Source organism: Camponotus vicinus, unplaced genomic scaffold (assembly GCF_025532165.1).
Source record: "Camponotus vicinus isolate PSW18456_S1 unplaced genomic scaffold, iyCamVici1.0 SCAF_11, whole genome shotgun sequence".
In the NCBI taxonomy this organism is placed as follows: domain Eukaryota; kingdom Metazoa; phylum Arthropoda; class Insecta; order Hymenoptera; family Formicidae; genus Camponotus; species Camponotus vicinus.
In genome coordinates this window covers 8,065,674-8,081,830 of record NW_028141947.1, presented here as the reverse complement: position 1 = coordinate 8,081,830, position 16,157 = coordinate 8,065,674, and the positions used below count along the sequence as shown (strand labels likewise).

The 16,157-nt window shown below is 41.4% G+C and overlaps 2 protein-coding genes across 2 annotated transcripts; both read left to right on the top strand.

Moving 5' to 3' along the window:
- Window positions 1–5,240: 5,240 nt before the first annotated feature.
- LOC145962279 (uncharacterized) lies at window positions 5,241–5,900 on the top strand. The gene has a single exon (XM_083083243.1). It carries the CDS (start codon window positions 5,241–5,243, stop codon window positions 5,898–5,900), a length of 660 nt encoding a protein of 219 aa, XP_082939369.1.
- A 3,770-nt stretch (window positions 5,901–9,670) lies between these two features.
- Window positions 9,671–11,985, top strand: LOC145962044 (uncharacterized). The gene is made up of 7 exons (XM_083082814.1): window positions 9,671–9,804; window positions 10,224–10,359; window positions 10,431–10,550; window positions 10,625–10,837; window positions 10,939–11,110; window positions 11,294–11,376; window positions 11,572–11,985. The coding sequence occupies exons 1-7, from the start codon at window positions 9,790–9,792 to the stop codon at window positions 11,805–11,807; spliced, it is 975 nt and encodes a 324-aa protein (XP_082938940.1). The 5' UTR covers window positions 9,671–9,789; the 3' UTR covers window positions 11,808–11,985.
- The last annotated feature ends 4,172 nt before the right edge of the window (window positions 11,986–16,157 follow it).

Sequence of the window (16,157 nt, the reverse complement as noted above, 5' to 3'; positions counted from 1 at the left end):
GCTAAATAACCGTGTAGAATAAAACGGTAAGCAAATATTATAATTGATATTTTAAGCGTTAGAATTCGTATGCGCATATATTAGAATTAAAATTAATAGTAATATAATTGATAATAGTGAGTAAAATTGAATTACGAATAATAGAATTGAATATTCATTCTTATTCCATGGATATAGCAAAGAAATAAGATGGGTAAGCGAATTGTAACTAAATCTAGTAATTTTAAGATGGCGGGACGTCACACCATGAAACTTTTCAAAGGGTAACATGCTATGTCCACGATTTGTGGTTCTGTTCCGTGCTATATGCACAAAGCCGGCAATTATGACTGCAAAAATATGAATGCAAGACAAGTTATGTATACATCTTTAATGTAAATAAGATTTGTGGTCTCTCTTTCTCCATATATATATATATATCGAGATTTATACTAAAAATAGCTATATACAATATATAGAAATTTATTCATAATATGACTATACTTGAAAATAAGATATTTTTTACCAAACTATTAATAAATAATTTATATATTTAAAGAGAGAGGAAGTTTGATATTATTTTCAACATAGATCCTACACATTTCTTAAGAATAAAAGTTCTAAATAATAAAGATGTATATATATATATATATATATATATATATATATATATATGTATACACGTGTGTGTGTGTGTGTGTGTGTGTGTGTGTGTGTGTGTGTGTGTGTGTGTGTGTGTGTGTGTGTGTGTGTGTGTGTGTGTGTGTGTGTGTGTGTGTGTGTGTGTGTGTGTGTGTGTGTGTGTAGTATATACGTATGTATGTATGTACGTATGTATGTATAAAAGCAATGCGAGAGTTACGTGAGGAAGCGAGAAGGACGAGTCAAATAACAATAAGAGCGAACGAGATAGAAATAGCACGAGCAACGAGGACTCGAGCTCGAGAATCGGATTTTTCTTGCGCGCTATTATTTTCCTCTCGCTCGCATCTATTACTGTCTCGCTCACTCCTATTACTGTCTCGCTCACTCCTATTACTGTCTCGCTCGCTCCTATTATTGTCTCACTCGTTCTTGTTACTATTTCGCTCGCTCTCGATTCTTGGGTCCGCTTATCTTTCCGAGCTGTCTATCACGATTGTCAAGTGTGACAAAGAAAGTAAGACCATGAGTGGAGAGCGAGCGAGATGACCTATCATCAAAGAGTTCCGAAGTCTCTTACAATCGGTTTCTTCGCTTCCTCTATCCATTCGCAATTCACGAAAATGTAAACATCTTATAAAATAAAAATTGAAACTTTTATTTTTAATTTTATGGGTTTGAAAGTAATTTTAATAAATTAATGAGATTTTTGCGATTAAAATGATATCAAACACGACGTAAATCGGGTAATTTTTAATTAATCTGATAATAAATATTTTATTATAATTATATAGTTAATTAAATTTATGCGATTTATATCGTGTTTGGTATTCTTTTAATCGCAAAATTCTCACTATTCTATTAAAATTACTTTCAAATGAATAAAAAATGCATTTTATTTTTTGACATATATTCGTGAATATTATAAATGAAGTCTCGTGTAAGAAACTTCGGAATCTGCGGCATCGGGAATTTTTTCGTTATTTATAATAATATACGACTTTAAATTGCCATAAAATAAAAACTAAAGCTTTTATATTTTGTTTGATCTTTTTTGATTAAAAGGGATTAATGAAATTCTTGCATTTAAAATGACATCGAACACAATATAATTCGGATAACTTTTACTTATTGTTATATAAGTAAAAGAATGTTTCTAATTGAAAATTATTTGAATAAAATGTTGGGTTTAATGTGATTTTACAATTAGTCGTAAAAATCATATTAATTCTAAAATTATTTTCAGCAAGATAAATTAAGTAATATAAAAATTATATTTAAAAATTATATATATATATATATATATATATATATATAATCAAGTCAAGATTATGTCAAGATTATGTTTTTGCAGAAGCATAAAGTTATTTAGAATCACCCTGTATATATATATATATATATATATATATATATATATATATATACAGGGTGATTCTAAATAACTTTATGCTTCTGCAAAAACATAATCTTGACCGAATTCTAAGACGATTTTTCCTTTGGCAAAATTTCGTCCGAAGCTTAGTTTTTGAATTATTAAAGGAAGTAGTTAACGTATGACGGATCGAATACAAGAGGCAGGCAAGGGTGGCGCGATTCACCATCAGACGCGGGTGCTTACGCGGGGCGCCTGCTGCGATCAGCTGGTCGCTATACACATACAGACACACATGCGAACACATACATTCTTTCTCTGTCTGTCTGTCTGTCTGTCTGTCCGTCTGTCTCTCTCTCTCTCTCTCTCTCTCATTCGCTCACTCATCTGTATTTTTTTTTTTACGAGAGAGGGGAAAATGCATTTTATGCATACCCACCGGTCGATCCAGTGAGTTATGTGGGACTCGAGTACCAAGTCGAATTACCAACTCGGTACTCCCTACCCACTAAAAACCCCTCTTTTTTCACGAATTTCCTTTGACACACTGTTCCTCTGACTTCCCGAGATCTGTTTTCACATAAAGTCAAAAAATAGTTATTATTACCTTGTTCGATGACTTTTGATGTATTGCTGTAATTGCTTGAAGGAGAAATGAATTTTCCGATAGATCGTACGTTCTCAAATTTAACGTAGATATCACGTTGCAAAAGACAAGAAATCCACGCTAAATTATTAACTGAAAGTTTTTCTTCTTTCATGAACTGTATTCTTTTATAAACTTTAACGTAATCACATTTATTTACTCACTCGATGAGACGAGAAATTTACTAATGACTCTATCACTAATCACTATTAATCACTGTCGAATAATAACTGTTGGCGATTAAAAATCACTCGATGAAAGAAACACGCGCGGACACGTTACTACACGACGCGACGACGCGACAATGCGACGATAATTACTCGGCGATTGCAAGCAGTTTTTTGTCATGGTAGGTTGCGGTAGGTTAAGGTACTACTGGCGCTATCGAACACGATCATGTGTTCGATTGAAGAATGCGGTAAACATAATAAACATTTAACATATTAATATTATTATTATCATGAATGTGTGTGATATCCATACATCGTATATCTATTTAAAAATTAATTAGATTAAATAAGTGATTTTAAAATATTTATTACTTTTACTATTATCTTAAATAAATATTTAATATTAATATTTTATATGATAATAGTAAAAGTAATAAATATTTTAAAAACACTTATTTAATCTAATTAATTTTTAAATAGATATCATACGATGTATGGATATCACACACATTCATGATAATAATAATATTAATATGTTAAATGTTTATTATGTTTACCGCATTCTTCAATCGAACACATGATCGCGTTCGATAGCGCCAGTAGTACCTTAACCTACCGCAACCTACCATGACAAAAAACTGCTTGCAGTCGCCGAGTAATTATTGTCGCATTGTCGCGTCGTCGCGTCGTGTAGTAACGTGTCCGCGCGTGTTTCTTTCATCGAGTGATTTTTAATCGCCAACAGTTATTGTTCGACAGTGATTAATAGTGATTAGTAATAGAGTCATTAGTAAATTTCTCGTCTCATCGAGTGAGTAAATAAATGTGATTACGTTAAAGTTTATAAAAGAATACAGTTTATGAAAGAAGAAAAACTTTCAGTTAATAATTTAGTGTGGATTTCTTGTCTTTTGCAACGTGATATCTACGTTAAATTTGAGAATGTACGATCTATCGGAAAATTCATTTCTCTTTCAAGCAATTACAGCAATACATCAAAAGTCATCGAACAAGGTAATAATAACTATTTTTTGACTTTATGTGAAAACAGATCTCGGGAAGTCAGAGGGACAGTGTGTCAAAGGAATTCGTGAAAAGAGAGGGGTTTTTAGTGGGTAGGGAGTACCGAGTTGGTAATTCGACTTGGTACTCGAGTCCCACATAACTCACTGGATCGACCGGTGGGTATGCATAAAATGCATTTTCCCCTCTCTCGTAAAAAAAAAAAAAATACAGATGAGTGAGCGAATGAGAGAGAGAGAGAGAGAGAGAGAGAGAGAGAGAGAGAGAGAGAGAGAGAGAGACAGACAGACAGACAGACAGACAGACAGACAGACAGACAGACAGACAGAGAGAGAATGTATGTGTTCGCATGTGTAAGAGCCTGGGAATTGAGGACATGCGGACCCGTCGTGGAATGACGGGCTCGTATGTCCTCGAGATCCCGGGCCCCACGAAGGAGGACAGGGAGTCCAAGGCGGAGGCCCTGGCCGCGGAAATGCGGAGGGTCTTCGCCGAGGACTCCTCTGTCCGTATAGACAGGCCCACAGCGGCGGTGCGGATTCGAGGCCTGGACGAGGCGGTGACAGTGGAGGAGGTGGTTGCTACCATCGCGGACAGGGGGGTGGCCAAGCCCGAAGAAATAAGAGTCTCCATCAACAGGCCCACTTACGGGATGGGGGTGGCTTGGGTCCGCTGCCCTGTCAGAGCGGCGGACGACCTGGCCAAAGCCGCCCGCATAAGAATAGGGTGGACGACCGCCAGGGTGGAACTGGCAGCGGCGCGTCCCACCCACTGTTTTAGGTGCAGGGGAGAGGGACACGTGGCCTCCAGGGGCGCCGAGGACAGGTCTCGCACCTGTTACAGGTGCGGGACGGTGGGCCACACGGCTGCATCCTGCCAGGCGGCCCCTTACTGCACTGCGTGCGTGGAGGCGGGGAGGAAGGCGGATCACCGTAGGGGAGGAGTGAGCTGTGGACCTCCATCGGGACGAGCCCCGCCGACCTCCGCTACGCCATCACGTGGAGAGACAAGACGGGGGGGAGCGGGAGCTGAGGCGCCCCAACAGCGGCAGCAGCAACAGCAGCAGCAGCCACAAGGAAAGCCGCAGCCCTTGAGGAGCGGGACAGGAGGAAAGGAGAAGGAAGGGGAGAAGGAGGCGGCGGAGGAGAGGATGGAGATAGAGGACACTGATGGCCAAAGGTAAGCCAGCGCCCCTATCTATCCTACAGGCCAACCTCAACCACGCCCGCCGTGCGCAGGATCTATTCCTGCACACAATGGCGGAGCGCGGTTGTGGGTTGGGCGTGGCGTCGGAGCCGTACGCGGCCCCCCCCCGACCACCCGTCCTAGTTTCCGGGAGGGTGCTTGGGGGGCTGCCCCCCTGGAGGTCATCGTGCGGGGGGGCGGCGAAGGGTCGCCCCCCTGCAGGATGGGGACCAAGGGTCGGCACTTCGCGATGGTGTGGTGGGGGACCACCTGCGTTGTAGGCGTATACCTCCCTCCCTCGCTGAGCCTGGCCCAGTATGAGGCCGAGCTCGGCGAGATAGAAGAGGCGGTGAGGAGCGGCCTCCCCGGGCCGGTCCTCGTGATGGGCGACTTCAACTCCAAATCTCGGAGCTGGGGCTGCCCGTCCGAGGATCGGCGCGGGGAGACGCTGCGGGATTGGGCGGGATCACTCGGGCTGACCCTGCTCAATGTCGGGTCCGTCGCCACTTGCGTGAGGCCGCAGGGGGAATCCATCGTCGATTTGACGTGGGCCTCCCCTGCGGCTTTGCGCATGGTGGGGGGATGGAGGGTGGCCGCTGAGCTTGAGACCCTGTCGGATCACAGGTACATCGAGCTCAGCTTGGTCGCCCGACATCCGCCCACCGGGCCGGACTCACAGGAGGTGCGTAGGTGGTCCTTCACCAGGCTGAACCCGGACCTCTTGATGGCCTCGATGCAGGCTTCGCTATGGGTCTGGGGGGAAGACCCTCTGGCGTGGGAGGTAAAGGGAGTGGAGGAGTTGGCATCGAGGCTTCGCAGTGCTCTCTGCGCCTCGATGCCAAGGGTAAGGAGAGGATGCGGGAGGAGGTCGGCGTACTGGTAGACCGAGGAGATCGCGAATCTCCGCGATGCCTCGGTCCGAGCCAGACGCCGACTTCAAAGATGTATGCGAAGGAAGGACCGTAGCGAGACCTGTATTGAGCGGGCGCGGGGGGAGTGTCGGGATGCCCGACACTCCCTCGGCGTCGCCATCGGGAGGTCCAAGACCAGGGCCTGGGAGGAGCTGCTCGCCTCCCTGAACGAGGACCCGTGGGGGCGCCCGTACAGAATGGTCCTCAAGAAATTGAGGCTGCGGGCGCCTCCGATTACGGAGTCTCTGGCCCCCGGCTTCCTTGGGGAGGTGGTGGAGACTCTCTTCCCCGGGGGAGCGGGGGGCGCAGTGCTCTTCCCCCTCTCGGACCGTATGCCCGAGTGGAGGGAGGGCTGGGAGGTGACAGCGAAGGAGATGCGGGATGCTGTCCGGAGGATGAAGCCGAATAAGGCTCCCGGTCCGGACGGCATTCCGGGTAAGATTTGGGCCCTGGTCTTGGGGGAAGCTGGCGGGTCCCTGAGGTACCTCTTTACGAGGTGCCTCAGGAAGGGGGTCTTCCCCTCTCTTTGGAAGGAGGCGAGATTAGTCCTCCTTCCGAAGGGAGGGAGGGACCCCGACGATCCGTCGGCTTACCGACCTCTCTGTCTTTTGGATGAGGTCGGTAAGCTGATGGAGAGGATATTGGTGGGGCGGCTCAATGAGCACCTGCAACAGGTTGCGGGGCTCAACGAGTCCCAGTTCGGGTTCCGGGCGGGCCGGTCGACCATCGACGCGATCGATGGTCTGCGGGCCCGCTCGGAACAGATAGTCCAGCACGGGGGAGTGGCGTTGGCTGTGTCCCTGGACATAACCAACGCGTTTAATACTCTCCCGTGGGACATGATAGGGGCGGGACTACGAGCGCACGGAGTCCCGGATTACCTGTCCAGGGTAATCCGGGACTATTTCATGGGAAGGAGTATCTCCTGTCGCGATGCCGAGGGGGTGCGTAGGCGGTGGCCCGTCGTGCGCGGTGTTCCGCAGGGGTCCGTTCTAGGCCCGTTGCTGTAGAACATCGCGTACGATGAGGTATTGGGGAGGGTCCTTCCCCCCGGCGGCCATGTCATCTGTTATGCGGATGACACGCTGGTGGTAGCTGGGGGGAAGGACTGGAGGGATGCGACCGCGTTGGGGAACATCGCGGTGGCCGGGGTGGTCCGCGGTATAAAGGCGTTGGGCCTGAGAGTGGCCCCCCGGAAGACGGAAGCCGTCTTTTTCCATGACGGCTCCCAGGGGGCCCCCCCAAGCTCACATTTAAGGTGGACAGACATGACGTCCAGGTGGGGACTCGGATGAAGTATCTCCTGAAGGGTCTCCACCTGGACGGAAGGTGGACCTTCGAGGAGCACTTTGCCCAGCTGGCCCCCAGGATGGGGGGGGTAGCGGCCTTGCTGGCGGGGCTGCTGCCCAACCTGGGGGGGCCGGACGGCCGTGTCCGCAAGCTTCATGTGGACGCGGTCGGATCGGTGGCCCTCTACGGGGCACCGATCTGGGCGGGTGCTGCCTCGGGGTTCAACAAGATCAGGGGAGTACTACGGGGGGCGCACCGCCCCATAATTTTAAGGGCCGCGCGTGCATACCGCACGGTCGCATATGCGGCGGTGGCGGTGCTGGCGGGGTCGCCTCCCCTGGAGCTACTGGCCCAGGCCCGGGCCGGGATATACTGGGGGATTAGGGGGCTCCGGGGGAGGGGAATTGTGGTGGGGCCGGGGGCCAAGAGGGCCATCAGGCTGAAGGCGGCAGACTCGGTCCTCGTGGATTGGCAGCGGTAATTGGCCGGGCCAGCCCGCGAGAACCAAAGAGTTGTGAGAGCCGTCCTCCCGGTCTTCGGGAGGTGGATGAGGAGGGCCTGGGGGCGGATCACCTTCCGGGTGGCGCAGGTGGCGACCGGGCACGGGTGTTTCGGTCACTACCTGTGCCGAATCGGGAGGGAACCAACCCCCAGGTGCCACCACTGCGAGGAGGATCGGGACACGGCGCAGCACACTCTCGAAGCCTGCTCGGCTTGGGAGATGCAGCGCCGTGCCCTGGTCGCAGTGGTGGGAGCTGACCTCTCCCTCGGCGCCGTCATTGAGGCGATGCTGAGGGGGGAGGAGGAGTGGCGGGCAGTGGCCTCCTTTTGCGAGGAGGTCATGCGGAACAAGGAAGAGGCGGAGAGGGATCGGCGGATGATGCCCGCCCCAATGGCAGCACGAGGAAGAGCAGCGGCCAGGAGGACCCGGCGGGGGAAGAGAAGGCTGATTGGGCCTCCGGCCCCACCGCTGGACAGGGACTGAATGGGGGGAGGGACCTTGTTGAGACCCGGGTGTGCCTTTTTTGACCACGTTGCGATTGACCACAGCCAATTATATCGACCTATGCCTAGGGTAACCAGCAACATTAACCAATCAGAGATGGCTGTGGTCAATCGCAACGTGATCAAAAAAGGCACATCCCCCCGCTCCACACCGGGGCCCCCCTCGCCACGGCCCCTGAACGGGGCCTCTTCTTATGCCGTGGTGGGGGGAAGGGAGAGGGGGCCACCGAGAAGGGCCATAAGGAGGCCCTCACAGCCCCGGAACCTCCCTCTCACTCCCACCTATCCGCCAAGCCTGCAGTGAAGGGGGGAGTGGGTCTCAAGGGTGTGCCTTTTTTGACCACGTTGCGATTGACCACAGCCATCTCTGATTGGTTAATGTTGCTGGTTACCCTAGGCATAGGTCGATATAATTGGCTGTGGTCAATCGCAACGTGGTCAAAAAAGGCACACCCGGAGCGGGGAGATCTCCCACCGGGACAGAACCCCATTGGACGGAGCCGGGAGGCGGACGGGTGTCCTCCCTCCCGGCTACAACGAGGGATTGCGGTGGGGGAGTCGCGGAAGAATGCCTGTGGCGTACCCGTGGCTCCCCCGTGACACCGCGGTGGTGGACACCCGCAGGGGTTTTAGCCGGTAGGAGTCCGGCATAACCCTCTCTCTCTCTCCCCGGGGAGGGGGGGTATCCATGAGGATTTTCCCTGCGTTTAAAAAAAAAATGTGTTCGCATGTGTGTCTGTATGTGTATAGCGACCAGCTGATCGCAGCAGGCGCCCCGCGTAAGCACCCGCGTATGACGGTGAATCGCGCCACCCTTGCCTGCCTTTTGTATTCGACCCGTCATACGTTAACTACTTCCTTTAATAATTCAAAAACTAAGCTTCGGACGAAATTTTGCCAAAGGAAAAATCGTCTTAGAATTCGGTCAAGATTATGTTTTTGCAAAAGCATAAAGTTATTTAGAATCACCTTGTATACAGGGTGACCCATTTTAACTTAGGCAGCCAAATAACTCGAAAAATAAGCAAGATAGAGAAAAATGTTTTAGACAAAAGTTGTATGGTTTCGAGGGGGCCATAAGATGGTATCATTGGTTTGACCTTGAAGAGTCATTTGAAGGTCACGTGAAGGTCACTTCAATTTTTTTAAATGGAACATCCTATATATTTTTGTACATTCTTGTAGCTCATCTCGAGAGCTTTCCAAAACACTATAATTAAGTACATTTTCGTTAAGTACTTTTTGAGTTATGAGGCTTGAAATAATTTCTTAATTTTACATAAACCGTAAAATATCTTGTAAAATATTCATTTTTCGATTACCTTACCTTAATAGTTTTATGTACAAAATAATGAGAGGAATCAATTGGTGTAAAGAAAACACATAGTTGTTTCGAAGAAAAAATATGTAATTTGCAATTAACAATTCCATATTTTTTCTTGGCTGCGATTTCATTACCTATCTGACGCTAGCGTCTAGTCGATCACGTGACCTCTTTTTGGACGCTAGCGTCAAAAGAAAAAAGCTGGATTTGTTCAGCTTCAAGCGTCAAGCAGTGCCTCAAAAATGTCTGTAGAAAACGTAAGTAATATTGTTATTATTTATTTATTTATTACTCATTACATTTTAATAATAACAATAAATTTGCATGAATATATTTATGATAATTTCACGACGTAATCAGTTAAGTATTTTTTTTTAAATGAATAGAAAATTCAAAATACATTTTTAATGAAATAAATATTTAATTGATCTATGAATTGATATATGAATTGATCTACTAACTTTTATGTAAATCATTAATATTAAATAGCAATATTTATAATAGTTTAATTTGAGTTATAATTCCAAAGACCTAACCTAATCATATAAATTACTTCCAAACATTATGTCCAAAAATTTCTTATTTTAACTATTAACATCAGAACATGTAATATTGTAATTTACTTGTAATAATAAAGTGTATAAAATAATATCTATTATATTTTAATATTCAATAGGAATTTGAAATGGTGCAAACATGTGGGCTTTGCGAAATGGTCATTCCCATTGAAAATATTAATACTCATCCTTGCTTAGAAGGATATTCTAAATATTATGTTGATAATTCAACATTATACTTTTATCCAATGACAGGTACATATAACAATCATAATGACAGTGCCTGAGGATTATGCAAATTATTTCTATATGACGCTTTGTTACAGATGACGGACAAAACATAATAAGAAAAAGTTTAATTGAGAATGATGAAATAGTAGTAATAGAGGCAAAAGAAAACAATAAAAAAAATTTATATAATAATTCTAATAAGGAAAATTTGTCAAGTAAGAAATATAAATTGTAATCACTTAAAAATAAGATGTAATATTAAATATATAATTTTATTTTATTTTTGCAGATAATCAACATTTAAAAAGGAAGCTCCCAATGACAACCAATATTCCAGAACCAAAAAGAAAATTCAAAACAGGTTTGTCATTCGACGAAGAAGAGCTGTTGATTCTGGAAGTACAAAAACGAGAAGCGTTACGGAATTTCCAATTAGATATTAGACAAAGAAATCCGAAAGAAAGAAATAAATTGTGGCAGGAAGTTTCTGACGCATTAAATGGTAAAAATAAAAAAGAGAGTCTTGTTTTTTAAAAAGCTTTATATATTTCTTCCAATGTTTTTTTAACATTTTATATCTAAGATGTCATTACATTTTTTTAGGTGTAATTAGTCCAGAAACAGCTAAAAATAAATTTAAATCTTTACATGATACTTATCGTAAAATTATTCAATCTGAACAAAAGGCAAGTGGATCTGCAACACCAAATACTACTCGCTTGTGGCAACATTATAATAATATGGAATTTTTGCGTGACTCTTGTTTGGTCAAAACGTAAGTTTTGCTTTCGTATTTATTAAAAGAGTGCATATGTAAAACAAATATTTAAAATTTTCTATTAATTTTGATATTATTAAAGAATATTCAAATTAAATTTGAATTATGAAATTTAAAAAATTTACATATGTGTACCTAATAAATTATATACATATTTAATTATTCATTGATACATTTTAGCACAGCATCAAATATTCTTAGAACAAGAGCATCGTTCAATGATTCGGATCAGTCATCAGAAGAAACTAGGAATGTTCGGTCAGGTATATAACATTTATATGAAAATTTATATTTGTCTTTTATATATGATTGAGATTGAAAAAAATATTTATAAATGTGATTTACCTATTGTAATCTATTGTATACACATACAATACATTATACGCACACGCACATATATATATATATATATATATATATATATATATATATAATTATTAATCTTTATTACTTTACAGCTAAAAAAACAGATAATCTCAAAGAAAACAGTGCTATTGAGAGAATTGCTAATGCTTTGTGCGATACTTCCAACGATGAAATTATTTTACCGCCTCCACCTCAGCCTGATGACATCGACTCTTTTTTAAATTTGTTGGGGTCTCGAATTCGTCGTTTATCCGAAGAGCAAAAACAGGAAGCATTTCAAAGACACTTACAGTTGTCATATGATATGCTAAAAGAAAATAGTATATAAAATCAAATTCTAACTGTTATTATGAAACTAAATTATCACAACTATTGTTTTGTTTGCTACATTTTATTGAATAAAGTAATATAATAATGTTCTTTATAATAATGTTCCTAATAATGTAAAATTTTTTATTAAAAAGTTACAAATAAAAGATTACAAATAAAAGATTCAATATAATTAACTTATACTTAATATTTATTTATATATTAATACCTATTTACGCAATTAATACTTATTTACACAATTAATACTTATTGACATTATTAATTATTTTATTTCTTTATTCTTAATATTTTAACAGTGCTCGAATTGCCAGGGAACTGCTCCTTCGCTATTAAAATAGTGACAAAATGTATCTCTTATCATCATGGCTTTACGTGAACCTAAATTAGAACCACATTGAGTTATATTTCGCAAAGCACCTTCATCAGTTATATCTGAGCTCAAAGTATCAGATATAAAACTGTATGAATTGTCTTGATCAATTAGATTGGATGGTATATATTCGTTATGATCAATATCTTTAATTCGCAGCCAATTGTGTAAACAGATAATGGCCTGAACAATTTTCATACATGTATCAACTGTAGTGTCAATGGGACGCCTTAATATCCGCCATTGGCTACATACAATTCCAAAAGAACTTTCGATCATTCTTCTTGCTCTACTCAGTCGATAGTTGTAGATTTTTCGTTCTTGACTTAAACCTCCTCTTCCAGGATACGGTCGAAGTAAATATTCTGATAAAGGAAAAGCTTCATCACCCACGATTACGAATGGTAGAGGTATTTCATCAGCTAATATAGCTTGTGGTTCTGGTAAATTCATTTCCTCATTATGAAATTTTTGTCCCATTAAAGAAGATCGAAAAATGCCACCATCACTACGTCGACCATATGCTCCAATGTCCACAAAAGTAAACATATAATTTGCATTACATATTGCCAGAAGTACTATGCTGTGAGAATTCTTGTAATTATAATATGAAGAACCTGCGTTATTAGGACACTGAAAAAAAGTATTACAAAAATTGTTATCAATTAAAAAATAATGTTAATAATGAGATTTAGGAAATAATCATTTTACTGATTTTACTTGTATTACTACATGCTTTCCATCAATAGCACCTATGCAATGAGGAAAGTTCCATTTTTCCTCAAATTCATCTGCTATGCGTAACCAATCTCCTTCACTCAAAGTAGATGGAAGGACTTCCTCGTGAATACAATTCCAAATGACATTACATGTATCGCTAATAATGTTAGAAACTGTTGTTACACCAATTAGATATTGATATGATATTGATTTCATAGAATCACCAGCAGCTAAATATCTGTAAAATGTAATATATTTAAAATGCAAGTAATAATAAACAGATTGTTAACATATTGAATGTCGAGCTTCAACAGAAAGATCTGTCTCAGTCATTAGCGATGGCACTCAATGTAATAATATAATAATATTATAATTAATAACAACATACCTTAATGTTAAACACAAACGTTCAGGAGCGGATATTGGCTCACGAAAGGGAGTTATCTGTTTACTCAAAGAAGGTCCTACTATTTGTAGCAATTCTTCTAACTGTGTAGCAGTCATTCTAAAATAATTTCTAAATGTGCTGTCTTCCAAAATAATATTAGGAAATATTGCATGGTAAAAACCATGCATTTTTCTATTTTTAAATAACGGTGCAACCCAATAACGTTTTTTGGTATATTGTCTTTTCTTCATTTTTTCCAACTCATGAATCACTGCTATACAAATCATTTGACGTTTTTTATTCTTCTCTCGCCTTTTTAAATTTATTATTTTTAAGCATTCTCTTTGCCATTCGTAGTATCGTTGATTACATAACATTTTTTAAATGAAATTAAGATCTGTTAACTTAGACACGTTATTACTTTTAAGAACAACTTGATGAAAGGTTATTCCGTTTTGACGCCAGACGTTAGCGTCAATCAGTTTTCATTGACGCTACAACGCTGCGGCGATATGACGCTAAAAGCCAGCGTCACAGCGTCAAGTGAAAACGCACCCTAAGGCTCATAAATATGAGTATTCTTGTCCGCCATTTTTCTTCCAACTGTATGAAAGATTAGGGTCGGTATTCATAGTCCGTTGTTATATTTAAGATCGTCTTAAGTTCATCTTTAGATATTGTATGTATCATTTTATTGGCTATGGATATATTATCTGAAGATGAACTGAAGACGATCTTAAATATAAGACCGGACTATGAATACCGGCCTAGGTATGTTTTCATATATGTCAATACGCATTGATTGTACATACATACGCCTTTCGACCTCGCGATTAATCTAAAAATTAATTTTAAATATCGATTCTATTAAATTGAAAATAGGTGTTAATTGATTCTTAATTAATTAGACATGTGTTCTTAAACGCGCAAGTAGAAAGTATTATATTTTTCGTAAATCAACATATCGTGTCTCCGTTTCATTGCACGTTTTTGAAGCAACACATATTTGGAACAATTTCAAGGATTAAAGGCATGTTATTTAAATAATACTCATCGCAAAAATTGTCTTTATGTTGCAGTTTTGTCATATTTTCACATATTTGTATTTTTAAGTTAAGTTTTTGGCTATTTGTAAAATGTCAACTGGGGGCAATCAAAAAAATCCAAGCACGTCGCATTCTGGAGCAAGCCTTGAGTTTCCATTTCCAAATGTAGAGGTATCCACTGTTCACGGCGAAGGTTTCGAAGCCACTTTTTTTGTCGCTCTACATTTGTTGGAATTGAAAAAGTAGAAATCCATTTTCACGTCTATTACTGCAGTTTAATGCAACGCAGCCAGGCATTTTAAAAGCACCATTAGAACTTTATGCGACGATGAAACGAAGACACGATGGTCCATATTCTGAATCCTCTTTTAACGATAAAAGTGCCTCTAAAAGTGGCTTATAAGCCTTTTGATTGGCTATAAGCCACTTTTAGAAGCACTTTTATCGATAAAAGAGGATTCAGAATATGGACCGATGTGTTTATAACCTCGAGACTGTAAAGGTTATTGACGTTTGACGTATACAAAACGTACCTAACCTTCACATACGGTTGGAAGAAAAATGACGGACGAGAATACCTATTTTTTTAGGCCCAATTCCACAACTCACTTTAACCGAAGTTTAACTCGTTAAAGAAGGATTTACATTGCGTTCAATGTCCGATGTATGACGTCCGATTGGATACAGTGGGCTTTGGATGCAATGTAAATCCTCTTTTAATGAGCTAAACTTCGGTTAAAGTAAATTGTGGAACTGGGCCTAAAGGCCATCACACACAAAATTGCATAGCTGCATATGCATAGCATAAGACCATATGGACCAATGAGCATCGAGTATTAAGTCGCCATATTGACTTACATAACATAATATTCGATGCTCATTGGTCCATATGGTCTTATGCTATGCATATGCAGCTATGCAATTTTGTGTGTGATGGCCTTAAGCCTTAAGCCGGATCTACATTGGTCGTATCGTAAGATTGTAAGGCCGTAGTCGTAAGAAATTGACCAATCACAGTTGATTATTCTCCTGAACTTCAACTGGGATTGGTCAATTTTTTATGACTACGACCTTACAACCTTACGATACGACCAATGTAGATCCGGCTTTATGTCTTTGGCTTAGGTAACGCACAATACTGTGTGGGCTCCTGCACACAGGACGCGGCAACGCTTGCCGCGCGGCGGAAGTCGATGCGATAGCCAATCAGCAAATACATAACATCCACCGCGCGTCAAAGTTGAACTCAATCTAACTTTTGTATTGGTTATCGCGTCGACTTCCGCCGCGCGGCAAGCGTTGCCGCGTCCTATGTGCAGGAGCCCTGTGTTATGTCTCAAGCCTTATGTACACGCGAACGTTTGTAAGGAGTAAACGTATGTATATATAAACACATAAATAACAATTCTATTACGTAATTAATAATTTTAAATGAATATTTTATAAATATTTATTACTATATACTAATATTGTACATTTTTTTAATTACGTTATATTCACATTTATTTAATTATATTTCAAAGTATGAGATATTATTATTACATATTTGAGTTAAAAATGTATAATGTTATAAGTATTTATAAAATATTCATTTAATATTATTAGTTACGTAATAGAATTGTTATTTATGTGTTATATATACATACGTTTAGTCTTAAAATTAGGCAGCCATTCTGCTCAGGCTCTACATCAGGGGCATGACCGCTTTTAGGCTTCTCTCTGACGATACATACACGTATGACGAACTGTCAAAGCAGTGTCACAATATTTGTAGTAACCGATTAGGATTTTTCAATAGATATAATCAATTAAAGTTGCGTTCAA

Coding starts and splice junctions, on each gene's coding strand:
- LOC145962044 (XM_083082814.1), top strand. Junction 11,111..11,293: donor GACTCTTGTTTGGTCAAAAC/GTAAGTTTTGCT, acceptor GATACATTTTAG/CACAGCATCAAATATTCTTA. Junction 11,377..11,571: donor AACTAGGAATGTTCGGTCAG/GTATATAACATT, acceptor ATTACTTTACAG/CTAAAAAAACAGATAATCTC.
- LOC145962279 (XM_083083243.1), top strand. CDS start 5,241: ATGGGGACCAAGGGTCGGCACTTCGCGATGGTGTGGTGGGGGACCACC.